Below are 16,533 nucleotides of genomic sequence, written 5' to 3' on the forward strand. Positions count from 1 at the left end.
TCTGCATGTCACTTACTTTGGGTTTAAAAAGAGACAAATAATGAAGCAGGTTTTTTTTCCCCCTTGCTGTGGCGACTGACCACTAATGATCACTCATGACGCAAAAAGCCAAGCATGAACAAGAGGAGTCTGCAGTCATTAGTGGTGCACATGACAGCGAAGAGTAATTACTCACATGGCATCCTGAAAAACACATCATATTTTTGAGTGTATTTTTGTTTTTATGGGGAAAGAACTACTGATGCAGACCAGCCAGACGTTAACCACCTGGGTTTGTTCGTAGGAGTCTAGGATGAGGATCTTCATTGTCTTCTCTTGTCAGAGATCGATGACAAAACCTTTTACGTTGAGAAGTGAATAAAACGTGAAAGAAAACACTGCTGAAAAAATGAGTGATAAAAAAGGGAAGAAACAAAAAACCTGAACCTATAATTAGCGCTCATTAAAATTGATCTCAGTTCAGATAGGCTGACAGCACGTGGAGGTATTCTGCTTTCGGGCGGGCTGACATGTTGACAATCAGATATGAACATTACCAGGTCCCCTGACCATTTTCCCTTTCCCACCCACCAGTGAGGCAGTAAATATAATCCTTATTTTTTCACCAATTGTGGGTGAGTACGAGAAAAGTACTCAATGCGGAAAACCAAAATTATAATTATTACAACTAATGATTGACCCCTGGAGGCAGAGCGAAAAGCATCGATATGAGATTGAATGTGCAGAGCAGCATAAGATTAGAGCATCAGTGGTCTGGGTAGCAGACAACGTGTCGGTTACATGACACACAGGATTGTGTTTGTCAGACTCGTTTTAATTGGAATAGATCGAGGGGAATCGATATTGGTCCATTGACAAAAATCACACCGTTTGCTAACAAACTCAAGCTGCACAGAATTGAATTATTCTCTTCTTCTTTTTTAACAATGGAAAGGCTCCCACTTAACTCTAACCATTGAGCGAGTGTTAATTAATTTACCCCCCCGCTCACACACACACACACACACACACACACACACACACACACACACACACACACACACACACACACACACACACACACACACACACACACACACACACACACACACACACACACACACACACACACACATATATCCCAACCACCACCAGGAACCCCTTGGCAGATTTAATTAAAATAACTTCATTACTGTGAGATTCAAAACACTTCACTCTGTGAACAAAAGCAGGTCCCTCCAAAAGCGAAGAGGGAAAGAACAGACAAGAATCTCCCCCTTTCTCTCTCTCCACGAGGACACCGACTGTCAGCCAGTTGTCGCACTGAGGAAACGTCCTGCTCACGGAGACAAGGTGGGACATGTCAGCGGCTGAAACGCAGGTAAAGCCCACACGCGCGCACACACGCACGCACCCACCCACACAGCCCCCCCCCACACACACACACACACACACACACACACACACAATTGTATGGCTTTCCTGTTGAAAGTAAAGCCATAATTATAACAACACTGTCTCCCCTCAGATACAAAGGACATGGCAGGGAGAAGAGAAGAGAAGAGGAGAGAAGAGAGCGGAAACACGTGCACGGTGCACCTCAGTCCAGTTATGGTATCATAACCCCAGGCAATGGTGTCTTTTGTTCCTCGCAGTCTACTATTTCACATCATCTCATTTATTAACCAGTCCCCTTTTATGAATTCACTTCTTTTATCACCGCTGTCGTGCGATATCCTTGGCGCTCCCTCCCTCTCTGGGTTTTTTTGGGTGGGGGGGACGACAAACTCTTTAAGACCCAACCCCAAAGCAAAGCACGGCAGTCCCCACTGAATCTTAATGGTCCCTTAAAAGTTGACATTTTGAAAATACAGGCATCGGTTATCGGAGGAAATAAGAGACACAGAAACATATACGGGATACAAAAGCATACTCCGGGAGTCATTTTGTCCCATCAATAAGGTCAGATATTGGGTTTCGAGCACCATGCCAGAATTAGACCAAAGTTAAAGCTGATACTGTACGCCTCACTCTACTGTACCCATCACACACTTCCTCTGCCTCTCATATGCAAAACACACAAATCAGAAAAACAAATTCTCTCTTTCTCCTACACACACACACACACACACACACACACACACACACACAAAACTCCCAAACCTCCCTCCTCCCTCCGTGGCTCGGCGCTCGGTCCCTCGGACACCCGAGTTCTGTTCAGCGTCTATGATATCATCAGTCTGCCAGCCAGGCCGGGACAGTGAGCGCACCTCTCCCGCACATTGCACACACGCACAAGCCCACAAACAGACACACGTGTTTGTGCACAGGACCAACGCGCCATACACAAGGAGACGCGGAGCCGAGCGCACGTCTGCCATGCAGTGACACACCAAGTGCTTTCGAAGGACTTTGTCGCCCACTCGGGAGCGGAGGCGTGTTTCTGAACCACAACACATGCAAACAAATAGAAACACACACACACACACACACACACACACACACACACACACGCACACACAAATGCACATAGAGATTCTCTCTCACCTGCACCTGCATGAAGGATCCCCGGTAGAAGCAGCATGCTGCAGCCGACAGGGCACTCCACAGACTGCACCTCTCCGTCATGGTGGGTGCACACCTTCCTCTGCTACCTTGCCTCAGAGCTTTTCCTCCACTTCACCTTCTCTTCCCCGTTCTCCTGTCCTCTTCTCTCCCTCCCCTTACCCCACCCAGGGCGTCCGATCTCCCAAAAAAACCCACCTCCCCTGGCCTGAGAGCGTCCCACCCCTGCCAGCCTCTTTGCCCTGCCTCGCCTGCCTCTCTGCCTGGCTAACAGCCCACCAACATAGTACCACCAAGACCAGGCTACCGCGCTAAACAGCTAACACCACGGCTGCAGCCTGCAAACAGCTGCTGGTAACCACGTCAGCGATCAGCCGCGAGCTTCGGCGCGAACAGCTGGTACTGATAACAGCGAGTGATATCACAGCTCCTGACATCTCCCTGCACCGGCTCCTGCTCCCGCTCCTCTCCCTCTCACTGCACTTGCTGCACTTCACGCGGCTGCTAGGGATTACCTCATTGCTTGCTGATGAAAGGAGTGTGGGTGGGGGGAGGGCGGACCGGAGGGAGAGAGGGTGGGAGGGATGGATGGATGGAGGGAGTGAGAGAGAGGGGGGGGGTGAATGCTGGAAGGCAAAAGCAGAGAGGAGTGCTGTCGAATTGCAGGCAGAAAACCCCACCCACCAACCCACCCGACGACCCCCGCTTCGGCGCTGAGACAATGCTGACGCGGGTGGGGGGCACGGAGGGCGAGTGAAGCAGGAACAAAGTGAGGGAAGAGACGGGAGGAGGGAAAAGAAAGGATAATTAAAAGACGGGATGATGAATGAATAAGATGCGGGTAGAGGAGGTGTTCAGCCTCCCAGAGGAATCTGCGCTTTCTTTTGCCAAGAAAAGAACCCAACTGAGACCCAACAGAGACCCCCCCCCCCAACAAACACACACACACACACACACACACACACACACACACACATATACACACACTTAACTGCATGATTCTACCTGCATGTTGGCAGGTACACACACTCCTATATATTAGACAGCAGTGGAAATGTGTGTGTGCGAGTGTGTGTGTGTGTGTGTGTGTGTGTGTGTGTGTGTGTGTAGCTGAATATAATGATGTGTCTCTAAAAAGCCATGCAGACTGCAGCTAGACAGCTCATTATAGGCTGAAACACACAGACAGGTGTTTCAAGGATAACACTGTGATTTTCACCGGCCCATTTTCAGACAAACACACACGCACACACACGCACACATGCACACATACCGGCAGGGAGATTGCAGGAGGGGTGGGGCTCTGTCTCCAGAGGCCCGAGTGAGTGACATCATTGAGGACGCTTCACCATGGCAACACTGTGAGAGCCCTTGACAGCATCCAAAAATCTGACACTGCATTTAGTCCGGTCTGCACCACTGCAGGGAAGCATAACGTCAGAGAGAGACATCGCCAGAGAGGGAGAGGAAAGTGCATCGCCCCGGGTCACAAAAGTACTGTATGTCTGTTTTCTCTCTTCCTTACTTTGTCTTTGAGGTTGTCTCTTCACACACACTCACACACAAACACGCAGCATCAGATGATTCCAGTAATCACTTTGCTAATCTGCCTCTTGAATGCATGCTAGTGGGTCAGAGGCAAGGGGGGGGGGGATTGATAGATAAGAAGCTACAAGACACACAGGATGGATTCATTAACTCCAGCATCTCCTCTTAATTTAATCTCGATGCCATCCAGCGCTGGATTAGACAGATTACACAGTTGGGACACACATATAATCTCATAAGAGGAGCCCTGTGCTTTCCTTCTCCTCCATCCCCTGTAATTCCATGCCAAAACAATCACAACATACAGCATGTTACATCTGGCTGCTGTGCCCCACACACACACACACACACACACACACACACACACACACACACGACCCACAATGCAAGCTGTGGGTAAAACACATGACAATGTGATGGATGCAGAGTTTAAACTATAGATGTGAGCTGTAGCTCCGAGCTTGGCATTAACATTGCCAATGTTATAGGGGTGTAATTCCCGCTCAGACAGGTGATAATGAAAATGTATCGAAGTGTACGGTGCATTTGCTAAAAGCCACTCCACAAAATTATACTTTCTGAATCATTATTTTTTTCCATATTAAACCTCCAAATCATTTTAAACAAGTATTTGCACAGGTGAAGGAATCTCATACCAACAGCACATCTTGTCAGTGTTTTCACGCAAAATGTATCCTGAAAGCTCCAACTTGTGTTTCCACATCTCTCTCTCTCTCTGCATCCTCAAACAAGTTAGTTTGAGTCAAACACACTCAGTGCTGTGGAGAAGCAGTGACATTAACGCAAAGCAACAGATTCACCACAACCGAAAAATAATTAATACAGAGAAAAACACATCATAGTCACCGAGTCGGTAAAGTGAAGCCAAAGCGAAAGTGCCTGAAAGCCCGTATTCTCTGGAATGACCAGCAGAGGGCGACTCCACTTGTTGCAAAAAAAAGGAAGTACATTTCTGTAGAAAATGACTTCTCACTTGATTTATAACGTCGGTAAACATTTCCCTGGGGAGTTTATGTTCTCAATCACTAGTTTCAAGTCTTCTCCAATACAGCATGATGTTCATTTAGTAAATTATGGTCTCATTTAGAGTAAAATAGACTAAAAGCAGCGTACGTATGTATTTGGGGCGTGGATACCGTGTGATTGACAGCTAGTACACTCCAATAGGTGCATGGTCTCAGGTGTAGGTGGACGTGCAGTGGACGAGCTCTCAGTCAGGCCCCACCCCACACTCCACCAAATATGGTTACTGTGTGATCTTTATCTCACACTGGACGGTCATACGTCTCATCTACCCCACATCTTTAAAGATGGTTAAACCTAATAGACTGAACTCTCCACAGACACATGTAGAAAAGAATAAATGGATGTAACTTCTGTCTCATTTGGTGCCTTTGGGAAGAGTAAAGAGAGTCTCTCACTCTTACTTTAGTATCTTGTTCACCTCATTACCCTCCGCCGTCTCCCTCTCCTCCCCTCGCCTGGTCCCTGCTTTTTTTTCCGCGGCTGCTCCCTTCAGAGCCTTTTGTATCTATCTTGATTTCATTCTCTGCATTCAGCGAATGTGTGTACAGGTACTCGTTCTTCCGTTTTATTCACTTTCTTTGTCTTTAGGCTTCTTCTCTACATCCATTCCTTTAAAATATATCGGAGGTCCTGTATCCATGGACTCCCTCTTTCCTTGCTCTGTCGAATCCAACCTCTCTCCAACGCTTCTTATCATCCCGCTCCTTCCCTCGTCTCTCCCTGACCTCCTTATCCTGACCTCTCATCACTGTGGCCTGACCTCCTCCTTTCTCCGATCCCTGCCTTTCCCTCTCTCCTCTCCTCTGGCCTTCCCTTCCTCTTGCATGGACATCAGTCCACCTCTCCCTCCCTCCCTCCAGTCCTCTATCTCTACATCTCCCCCCGTGCTTGGAGGTGGTCTTCGGTTATATATTAATTAGCAAGGCCCCATCCCGCAGGCTGATGGGGAGCACAATAGAGAATCCCTGCATGTGCCTGCAAGCCTCGCGCTAATGAAAGGAGTGTGTGCATGCGTGTGCGTGTGTGTGTGTGTGTGTGTGTGTGTGTGTGTGTGACAGAGATAGAAAGAGAGGGAACATAGACAGTGAGAAAGAGAGTGTGTGAGAGGAAAATGGGCGCATGTGAATGTGTGTGAAAGATGAAAAGAGACACACTGAGGGCAGATCAAGATTATATGTGCACACAAATCTTTATAAGTGTCTATGTGTGCACACGTGCGTGTCTTAAACAAAGACAGAACTCCGCTGGGGTTTAGGAGGATACAGCTAATGATCTGTCTGTGTGTGTGTGTGTGTGTGTGTGTGTCTGATTTTCATCAGCATGTTTTCACAGGGTGGACCCCCTCTCACAAACTGGTTAATCCGTATTGAACCATCAGATATGTGTTTCAAAGCCTGTTTGAAACATCAGCCTGCGATAATGATGACACAGACACACACACACACACACACACACGCACACACGCACACACACACACACACACACACACATACACACGCGCACACAAAGATTCAGAGGTGTGAAATAGAACACACACACACACACACACACATACACACGCGCACACAAAGATTCAGAGGTGTGAAATAGAACAATTATAAATCAGCTGTCTTGCTTTAATCGCACGAAAATGACTGTAACCCGACAGGAATGTGTTGCTGTAGCAACTAGACACATCTTTAAACATGAATAAAGGGGTGCGTGACGCCGCCTTAGCGAGATCAATGTGTCATTGTTCTCCGTCTTGTGCCCTGCTCAGTGCTGCGGACCTGCTGACCTTGAAGAAAGTGGACAGAGTAACAGAAGCACCTGAGAATGAAGCAGCCCGGCAGTCAATATCAGATGTGTTGATACAACGCAGCGCCTATTTTGCAGTTTGTGAAGCAAATATCCAATGTTTCTTTTTCAGCTTCTCAGTCGATGTTCAACTTGTGACCAACCGGGCCTCTTTGATAACGCAGCTTTCATTAGTTTACATGTTGTATTAGGGTTTTTGTGGCTTTTTCTTTTTCTTTTTTTCCAGTGTTTGTGCCTGAAGCAGCAGCATTAAAGAGGGAGACAATTGCACTGTAAATCATAATTACAGAGGCAACACATTTTAAGCTGAAAACCAGATAGTAAAGTGCGCTTTTTTACCATTTTTAACCACACTTGTTATATTATGAATTCCTTGTCTGCAAATCCAGGCATTTCTGTGATTTTGTCCATGTCCTCAAAGTCAGACCCTTACAGTCAGTTTTCTATTTGGCGACCTAAATAAAGTGATTTTTGTGCAATAATTCAAGATGACAAATTCAGTAAACACAGAGTATGTCGTGTGTATGTGTGGTGGTGTGTGTTGAGGCATGTGTGGTGTGTATCCGTCAGCCTGTCTGCACATGGGATGCGACGACTTTCCAGGGGTGTGTTACCCAGGACCAGCCATGACAGTTTACACCCCCTCTCCTTTACAGAGGCACCACATTAATTCAGTCTGTACTGTAACAGCCACACACACACACAAACACACACACACACACACCTACATGTAACCAGAGGGCACTGCCTAAACTTAATCATGTGGCACAAAGACATACAGGTTTTGAAATCAAACCATCCGCATAATCAAACATGAAGTAAGGCAAGATACACAGCTGAGTCCCTTAACACACACAACACACACACAGACACACACGTACACACACACGCACACATTTTTTAGAGCACCAGTGTGAGTCACGTGCCAGACGTATGTTAATAAAGCTCATATGAGCCACCCCGTTCCACCTCCCCCCTCCCGCCCCTCCCATCAATCCAGCACCACGCCACTAAATAGGACAGGAGACAAAGCAGGGCCGGGCTGCGGGCAAACACAACACGCACACAATCATAGAGCGAGAACCCACACACACACACAATAAAACATTTTTTTTCTGAAAAAACAAGCTCACACTTTCTGTTAGTTGCCTAATGGCACAGTATGGTTGTTTTTCGAAAGATATTGAATCAGCCTTTTACGTCTTTTTCACTAAAAGTCACAGCAGTAGATGATGCTTGACCGGCCATGCCTCCCCATGAAAAATTAATGACGATGGATATTTTATGATAAAGCTGCACAGATGAAGTGCTTGTCCCGAATGCTCTGGGGGGTTTCTTTTCTTTTTTAGGCATATTCAGACCAGATCAGTTTGTCTGCCTTTCTCTCTCTTTTCATTTTCCGTGTGATACTGCGTGCTGGTGTGTGTTTGTAAGTGTGTGTGTGTGTGTGTGTGAGCGTGGACATGTGATAAACTCACAGAGAGCCACCGGCCTGTTCTTTCCTTCCCGTCGTAACAGCGAACACTGACGCCAACTCCTGATTTAAACATCAGCCGCCATAAATGTTTCAGAGAAATGGAAGGAGACGGGCGGCCTGCTGGCGGCTTTTGTAGTGGCGGGAGGGGCGGAGGGGCGGTGGGTGGTGTGCCAGAGAAAAGGAGGAAATAAACTCATTTAAGGGATTTTTTTTTTAAGTGGGTGATTTGGGGTTAAAGCAGAAAACAAGTGAGCCTACTTCTCTTCCTCTCATTTAAAATCTCAGTGTTGGTGATCATCCAGGGTTATGTGCAAGAAATATGTTGAAAATTCATGTCTACAGTCACACAGTTTTTGAAAAAAAAAAGTTGGTTGACATTTCTCAAATCAGTGTGACAGTTAAAATGTCCACTACCCAACAGTGACATGGATGACCTTAAAAAAAAGTTCCCACTTATGACAAAAACAATTACATCACAACAATCAAATCACACACGTAAAAAATACCAAATATCTAACCAGTTGTTTAAGCCTTCATCTGCTAACTAAATTACCACTACGGTTAAACTAGTTGCTATAAAGGTTTGTTTAAATCAGTTTTTTAAAAAAAGGCCTGTATTTTCCATTATGATGCAACGAAATGCAGATCTTCCATCGAAAAACCAAAGTCTTTGATTATATCTATGAGTGGAAATCAGCTCTATAAGGTCAAAGTCGAAGTTAAAGTGAGTATGGGGCAAGCAGAGTGAGATGTGGCAGAACTGTACTTTTTAAAACGCTGCTGTTACAACCCCGACAAGGCGGGCCGGCGTGGTGGGATTCAACTCCAGTCGATTTGTGGTGGCCAGGGGAAGTTGGACGCATTTGTTTCACAAAGGAAATGCAGCCCAGGGTCAGAGGAGACGGCTTTCACCACCACTCCTGTGATGTATAATCAATAGCAAAACAGATCCCAGGAGTTCATCATTTCACTTCGGTCCTTCCCTCCCTCTCTCTCTCTCTCTCTCTCTCTCTCTCTCACTTGTTTGTTCCTTCCTCCTTTTCAGCTTCACTTTCTTGTTCTCACTTTGGCTCCAACTTTAAAGTACAAACATGAGCACATGTGCGTTTGTAGTACACAGGATGCCCGGCTCCCTCTCATCCTCATCCAAGGTCATGGAACCGCCTCACAAGCCCTCTGATCTTTGAGGAGACCACAACTACGAGCGTATGGCCCCACCTGCTGGCTGCGGCGCAGTGCTTCTCTCCAAATTCAATTAGCTAAATGGCAGAGTGAATTAGGCTAAATGCAGAGTGAGCCTGCCGAAATGAGTATGAGTGCGGAAGATTAAGGGCTAATAATCAGCCGCAATTACATCTGAGAGCTCACGTTGAAGAAATCTAATTCAATAACACGGGAGGAGGAAATTCAAACTGCACTGCTCGTTTAGGCTTAAAACTGTGACTCATGTGTAGAGTCATGCGTTGAACGTTCGTCTCTGAGAGAGAATGACGGAGTAATGAAATGAGAGAGTAAATATTGCAAATTATTACGGAAGGAAAAAGCTGAAAATTCTCAGTTTTTCCTCTGATTCTAATCAAATCCTTGTCATATTCATCAACGCCACTGGGACACAGAGCTGCAGAACTATAATCAAACCCCAGTTCTGTTGATGTACAGCAGTGGCCACTAAAGATGAACACTTTTTTTCTCTGTCTGAACAAAAGTTGAATATACCTTAATAGTAAAATATGTGGCGTTATGTTTTTAAGGATAACGACATATGTTGGGTCTTATGAGGTGGAGGACAGACTCGACATTTTACAGAGCTGAATGAATGAACAGAAAGACTGGAAATAACCATTAGTAACTTTCATGTCCGTCAGTGTGAACCATCGATTGTGGAGACTTCTTTTCATTGGTCGAGAAAGATCCATGTTGGAAATTATTTAAATCCCGTGCACAAACGCAGAATCTCGCCACGTACGTGTGAGCTCGCAACCTGACAGGAGACGACAGAGACAAACACAGATGCACACACATCTGGACAGAGCACACCTACCTGGACATATTCAGCGTGGCTTTCTGATGGCTCCATGTGACTGCAGAGATGAAAAGAAAAACAGAAGAGGGTAATTTTAAAAAAACCATCAAAATAGAGCAAATGTTCAGCAATGTAATAACAAGATAAAGACTGTAAATCGCTTTGAAGAAGTGTGTTTCAAGAACACACACCCTTGCAAGCGCTTTGTGCTTGATCTGGTCTTGTAACAGGTGCAGTGTATGTTCCCATAGAAAAAAACATGCTTGTATTCCCATGGCCCACTTCTGCAGCCGCCTCACCGCTGTGTGAAACGTTGCTGCAGTCCAGCTTCACGGGAAAAAAACGGACAGATAACAAACCCCGCCGAGCGACTGAGGTTGCTGAATATGGAGCCGGCCCCTCGAATCTCTCGGGCCCCATATAATTCACACTTTCACTCTCACGTTGGAGCCGGATCATGTAACAAAAATCCTGTTGTGCCGCAGTCCTGGGGGGGGGGGGTCGTGGCGTGGGTACGGCTGTGCTGCGTTGTGCGATACGGAGCGGGCGTGTGTAAAAAGGGGTAATTACACCCCCAGACAAGTTTTGAGATCAATCGGCGCGGCTCCCAGTTGCATGACGGGTCTCATAAGGCCCGGCGCAAAGCTGCGTCACACATGACCGCAGAGGGGCCCGATCAAAGGGTCCCATCGTGGCACTGGGCTCGGGAATGTTAATAGGTCCCACGGCAGAGCAGCTCTGCATTCCCTTTCCAAACTGCTCCTGTGCTCTGGATGTCAGTTTTAAATTTTTTTTTTTACAGATGTTAAAAAAATTGCCTGATAACAGCATTAGTGAAAGAAAGAATGTGACTCAGTTGTAAGTACAATAAAGAACAACAGCACGGTAAAACTGGACTGAGATACAGTTGTAGGAAGGCTGCACGGCTGCTGCATTCAATGTCAAGCACACCAGCTGTGGTTCAAACACTTCAGATCCAAAGTGTGGTCACCGACAATGAATTGCTATTATGAATGCAAAATTCTCCACATAACCACAGACCCTGTAGGCTTGACTTTTATTTCACTGACACTAATCTGTTTCAGTAAAAATTCTACTAGTGGTAGCCGTGTCTCTTCAGTGCTAGAAACACCTACAGCAGAATTTGAAGAAGACAAACATGTGCTTTTAGCCCATATAGTAAAAACTCACTTCAATGAACTTGACAATTATCAAGTGAGAAGATGGATCTGGCTAATGTTAGGCATTTTCTTGTTCGAAAAACAAGTAAACAATCAATTCATGACAGAAAAAAGAGTTTCCAATTAATTTTTCTGACAATCAACTAATTCCAAAGTGGGGTATTGAAATGTTTTCAGCCAGACCGACAGTCCACAGCCAAACAAGATCCAGTATCTAATCCTCATTATTGAAATTAAACTTGAAAATTAAAACTGACAGAAATTATTAATCAATAATCAAAACCGATGCTGATTAAATCCCTTCATCTATCTCTCCAACTGCTTCAACTCAAGCTGCCACATAAACATGACTGAACGGGAGGTGGCATCTCTCCCTGTTCCTGTTTACCTTTAACCAATCAAATAGTTTGAACACTTTGCTCCACGAGGCCCAAAGAGACTGAAGAATAAACCCAGGAGTTTGGATTGTTGAGACGCCCAGATGTGTCTCAAGGTGGAGACATACTGTAAGAACCAAGCATTAGTTAGTCAGGTCATAGGAAGAAAAAAGCATAAGAACAAAAGGTTATATATAGGATCTAGAAAAGTCTGAGCTGATAATCAGACAAACCCCATGACAACTACATGACAACAGATGAAAATCTTACCAGAGAAAAAAACTAAAAAAAAAGCACCAACACAGTCTGAGAATGACCTGAGGAGGAGCAGGTTCGGACTCTGGTAAAAGGAGCGAGGGGAATGAATGAGAACAGCTCTCTCCTGTTCTCAGTAAAGTGTGTGAGATGGAAGGACTCGTGATTCAGGACTGAAGTGACAGACTCGACTCGAGGAGGGAGCAGGGGGCTCTGATGCGGCCACACTGAGCTCCGGGTAAACTGTTACTTCCCACGGTCCCTGACATGACCCTCATGGGCCGAGGCTGCGCGCGCACACGTGATGCGAGCTCATGGCTTTCCATAATGACGGAGCATGTGAGGGAGATCGCGCGCGCTGTGCCATCGTGCTGGAGGCAGAGACAGCCTGGCATGTCACGTCACGTCACGTCACGTCACGCCACGTCATGTGGAAAAGCGGCGAGGAAATGCAATGTGCTCGGCTGAGAGAGGAGGCGGGGCGAACACTTCCACTCCTCCAAACTCTCCGAGAAACTTTTACGCATGCGTCGACGCTTTTGTTTCAGAAAGATATCACGAAACGCTTATTATTTCTGTGGGTGGTTGGTTCCCCGTGTGTCAAGGCGAATCGATGCGAAATGAGAAGAAAAAAAACAACAAAAAAAAAAAAACAGCAGCCTTGTCAATAAAAGGAATCAATGTTCAGAAAAATAAGAAATCATGTAATCATCATCGTGTTTTCTTCTCACCTCGTCCCCATCGCCTGAGAAAAGTCCAGCACACGCGACAAAGTCTGCTCTTGACTAATATTTCCATAAATTCCCCGACAGCTCCTCACGCACACACACACACACACACACACAAAATTGAAGCCGCACGTCAGCGCCCCCTGGCGTACGCAAGCAGCATGGCCGGATTAACCTGTTACAGGGGCCTGGGGGCAAAATATGTTGCTGCTGGGCCCCGATTAGCCTTGTTCCAATCCCCTTTGTGAAACACAGTTTTCTTATGATGAAGTATTACACTTACTAATTTGGGGATGTGCCAAACTGATCTGGTCTTAAAACTATAGATCTTGTCCAGTGGCAAAATAAGCTCTCATAACCGTTATTCAAGCAGAAGAGCCAAAAGTATCAGAGGTAAAATAGCTGTATAAAGTAGCATTAAAAGGCTACACTCAAGTAAAGTACAAGTACCCTCAATATTGTGCTAAAATACAGCGTTCGAGTAAATGTACTTACCTTCCAGCACTGATTTTGGCAGACAATCTTCTACTGCGTTCTTCATATGTGAACAAAAAACTAACAAAAAAGTTCATGTCTGAAAACAGCGAAGACGCGAAGACTGCATAAAAGCCTACAATCATTATTTCATGGATTTATCCGAGATTAGATGTTCATTCTTTATGATCTTCATAAACTGCCATTCAATTTTATATTAGTTAAATATTAGCCTATTCTGCATATACCCAGAAATCTGGGTAAAACTAAAAGAAGTAACCCCCCCTCCCGCTCCAAGTTAGAGGAAGATAGGCTTAGGAAATTTAACTGTTTACATGAAAAAATAATCTAAAAACTTTTGAAAGGAAAACAATCACCTGTTAATGCTGCTTTGGTCTCCTTCACGTGCTCCGTCAGTCAACTCTCTGCTCCATGTGACCCTCATCGTTTCCACGTCATGGCTGGACGCTGTCCCATCATCCTCATGAGTCTCAGTCTGCTCATCCCCCCGGTTGATTGGAGGTGATGAAGTCTCTTCAGGATCCAAGGGTTGGAGTGTTGCACTCGAGCCACCGGATGGCGCCACATCTTTGCAGACAGCCGTGGGAGCAGAGACGATGGTTTGGGTGTTTGTGGCATTGATTTCACTCGAAGGTTCAGGCTGCGCCTGGACGTCAGTGAGAGAGTCCTGATTGGGTCCAGTTTCAGCTTTGACTGCGGCTCCATCCGCTTGGGATGAGACGGCTTTGAATCTCGGGGGGTCACGGTCTTTGAACCCTAAAGGTCGCTGGCTTTGGCTTCTGCTCATGCGGTCCTTGTCTTTGCTCTTCTTACAGCTGCTGGGGCCTCCTGCAGAAGAAGGGACCATCAGCAGTTGAAATTAAAAACAGATCGAGACTAACTGCAATGTTGCAGCATCCATCACTTGATCATAACTTCTGCTACTTCACCTTTCTTGTCCCTCTTCATCCTCAGCAGCCGCGGCAGCGTGCCCATGTGTGTGTAGCTCTCGCTGGAGCGGACGTAGCTGGCTGTGCGAGGGCGCATGCCATCCAGGTCGTCCACTGTTGTTTCGACAACTGGAGCCAGGATCTTTGTGGAGTCAGTGGCACGGTCGCCTCCATCTCCCGGCTCACACCCGGACTTTGACTGAGAAGACTTGGAGTCAGGTTTGTCACCGGAGCGGCGAAAAGAGAGGTTGGTGAGGCTGCCGAACCACTTTAAACCTTTGGAGGACATTGAAAAGAAGAAGGGAATATGATGACGTGGAGTATTTTGAATATTTTTTCATTCGTCAGTTTTAGGGTTAGGGTTTTTGTGATAATCCTCATGCAACCACTCAACCGAGTGGACTTTTTTCCTAAATCATGACTGAAACCATTTATAACTTAAATGTTATATGAAATGTGTGAGAAAATCTAGAGTAATTTCATATCGATAATTTCAAGTAGTATGAAAAGTGTGATATGAAAGTTGTCACTTGTAGAGAACAGCCCACAGAAGATTGGTACCCAGTTCCCGTCAGACCTGCAGAGCATTTTAGTGTCTTTGAGCTCATCGTTTTGTTTTTGTCACATGCAGGTTCTGAGTGGAAAACCAGCCCAGCATTAGAGTTACAAAATTAAGTGGCGCTTGTAGTGAGTTACCAAAAGACAGAAGACAAAAACAGAAGCAAAAGGACAGTGATTGTTGGACGTACAGTTGTCAGGTGGCGAGAAGCACAACTCCAAACAAACAGTAATGTTTCTCCATGTTTGCCTGAAGTACAAATGTGCTGCGTTTTGCTAACAGATAACTATGGTGGTAAATGTCAGACTTCCCCCTCCCAAGTGGGCAAAAACAAATAAACAGTAATAATCTGATGCAGCTTTAAGGAGCAGGTCCCTCTCTTTCTGCCCGGTGGTTACCGCCTATTTACTGTGCTTGGTTTCGCTTGTGTGGCTCCACAAATTGGACGTAGAAGCAGTCAACCAATGAATATTTGTTTTCGTTAAGAGCCATCACATGAAATGTAGACGTCAATGTGTATTTTAATGTGAGATGTGAGTGTGTGGGGACATATTGTCCTCCTTGGTTGTCTTTGTGAGTCCGTACCATCAGTTTGGTTTTGCTACCACTAATTTGATTTTGTGATCAAATGTCCACTTGCTGTTTTTTCCCCCTCTCTGAACAGAGCAGCAAAGATACACAGTAACTCGACCTGTTTTTAAATAGCTATACTGAATGCAATTTAAATTATGAAGAGTTTTGAAATATAATAAAGACCAAGCAGTGTGACAAATAAGTATCTGAAATAGCCTCCATTTATCCTCGTGCGGATTTTCTTTCTCAAGAGAAATAAGTTCAGACGCAAGTCAACTCTTGCTGTTGCAACCTTTACAGCTCACACCCCAGCTTACTGTAAACACATGAACACAGTGCAGCTGCCCACACACACACACACACACACACACACACTGTACTCACTCAGTTTCCTCATGCTCATGTTGCGGCTTCCGTGCAGATCATCTGCAGGTGGCTGACAGATGGATGGATGATTTGAGAGAAGATGCTGTCAAACAGAGGAGCGGAGCCAGATAGGGGGGTGAACGTCTTGCAGAGGAGGAGAAACATCAGCGCGAACCACAGTTCCTCCCTGTGGGTTTAAGATACTGAATACAGTTTGACTGTGTGTAGAGAGACGCAACTGGGCGATGAGCGGCAGCGGCGGTTCAGACCGTGACACTTCCTGTGTAAAGTCGAGGGGGCCGACGATAAGAGCAAATAAAAAGATGAAAAGAGACGACATTGATGAGATGCAATATGAAAACGGGGTGAGGTTGCCTTCTGGCCAGGATGAAAAAGTGTTGACAGAAGAGAAGGAGGAGAAGTGGTGATTGGTGACTTTTGTCCCACTGAAATACAAAAGCTGTCAGTCATACAGATGTTTGCAAAAGCATTTTTTTTTTCAAGTCAGCTTATTCTTAGTCTATCCATATATTTTGTGGACATCAATGTTGTTATATATGTGTTTTTCTTCAGGACAGGTAATTACAAAAAGGAGATTAACTGAAATTAGTTTTTATTCTTTTTCCTGTTTATT

The 16,533-nt window shown here is 45.6% G+C and overlaps 1 protein-coding gene across 2 annotated transcripts in view; it reads right to left on the bottom strand.

Moving 5' to 3' along the window:
- sh2d3ca (SH2 domain containing 3Ca) overlaps positions 1–16,126 on the bottom strand; it is a 47,585-nt gene extending 31,459 nt beyond the window's left edge. The window contains exons 1-4 of one of the 2 annotated variants that reach the window (XM_035608142.2): positions 15,918–16,126; positions 14,402–14,677; positions 13,829–14,300; positions 10,455–10,494 (exon numbers count right to left, since the gene is read on the bottom strand). In XM_035608142.2, coding sequence (XP_035464035.1) covers positions 10,455–10,494; positions 13,829–14,300; positions 14,402–14,677; positions 15,918–15,936 — 807 coding nt within the window. In that variant the 5' untranslated portion in view covers positions 15,937–16,126. Of the gene's footprint in view, positions 1–2,526; positions 2,676–10,454; positions 10,495–13,828; positions 14,301–14,401; positions 14,678–15,917 lie in introns of those variants that run through there. The other variant, XM_035608143.2, reaches the window with a different exon arrangement.
- Between the last annotated feature and the right edge of the window lie 407 nt (positions 16,127–16,533).

Source organism: Scophthalmus maximus, chromosome 20, assembly GCF_022379125.1.
Source record: "Scophthalmus maximus strain ysfricsl-2021 chromosome 20, ASM2237912v1, whole genome shotgun sequence".
Classification (NCBI taxonomy): domain Eukaryota; kingdom Metazoa; phylum Chordata; class Actinopteri; order Pleuronectiformes; family Scophthalmidae; genus Scophthalmus; species Scophthalmus maximus.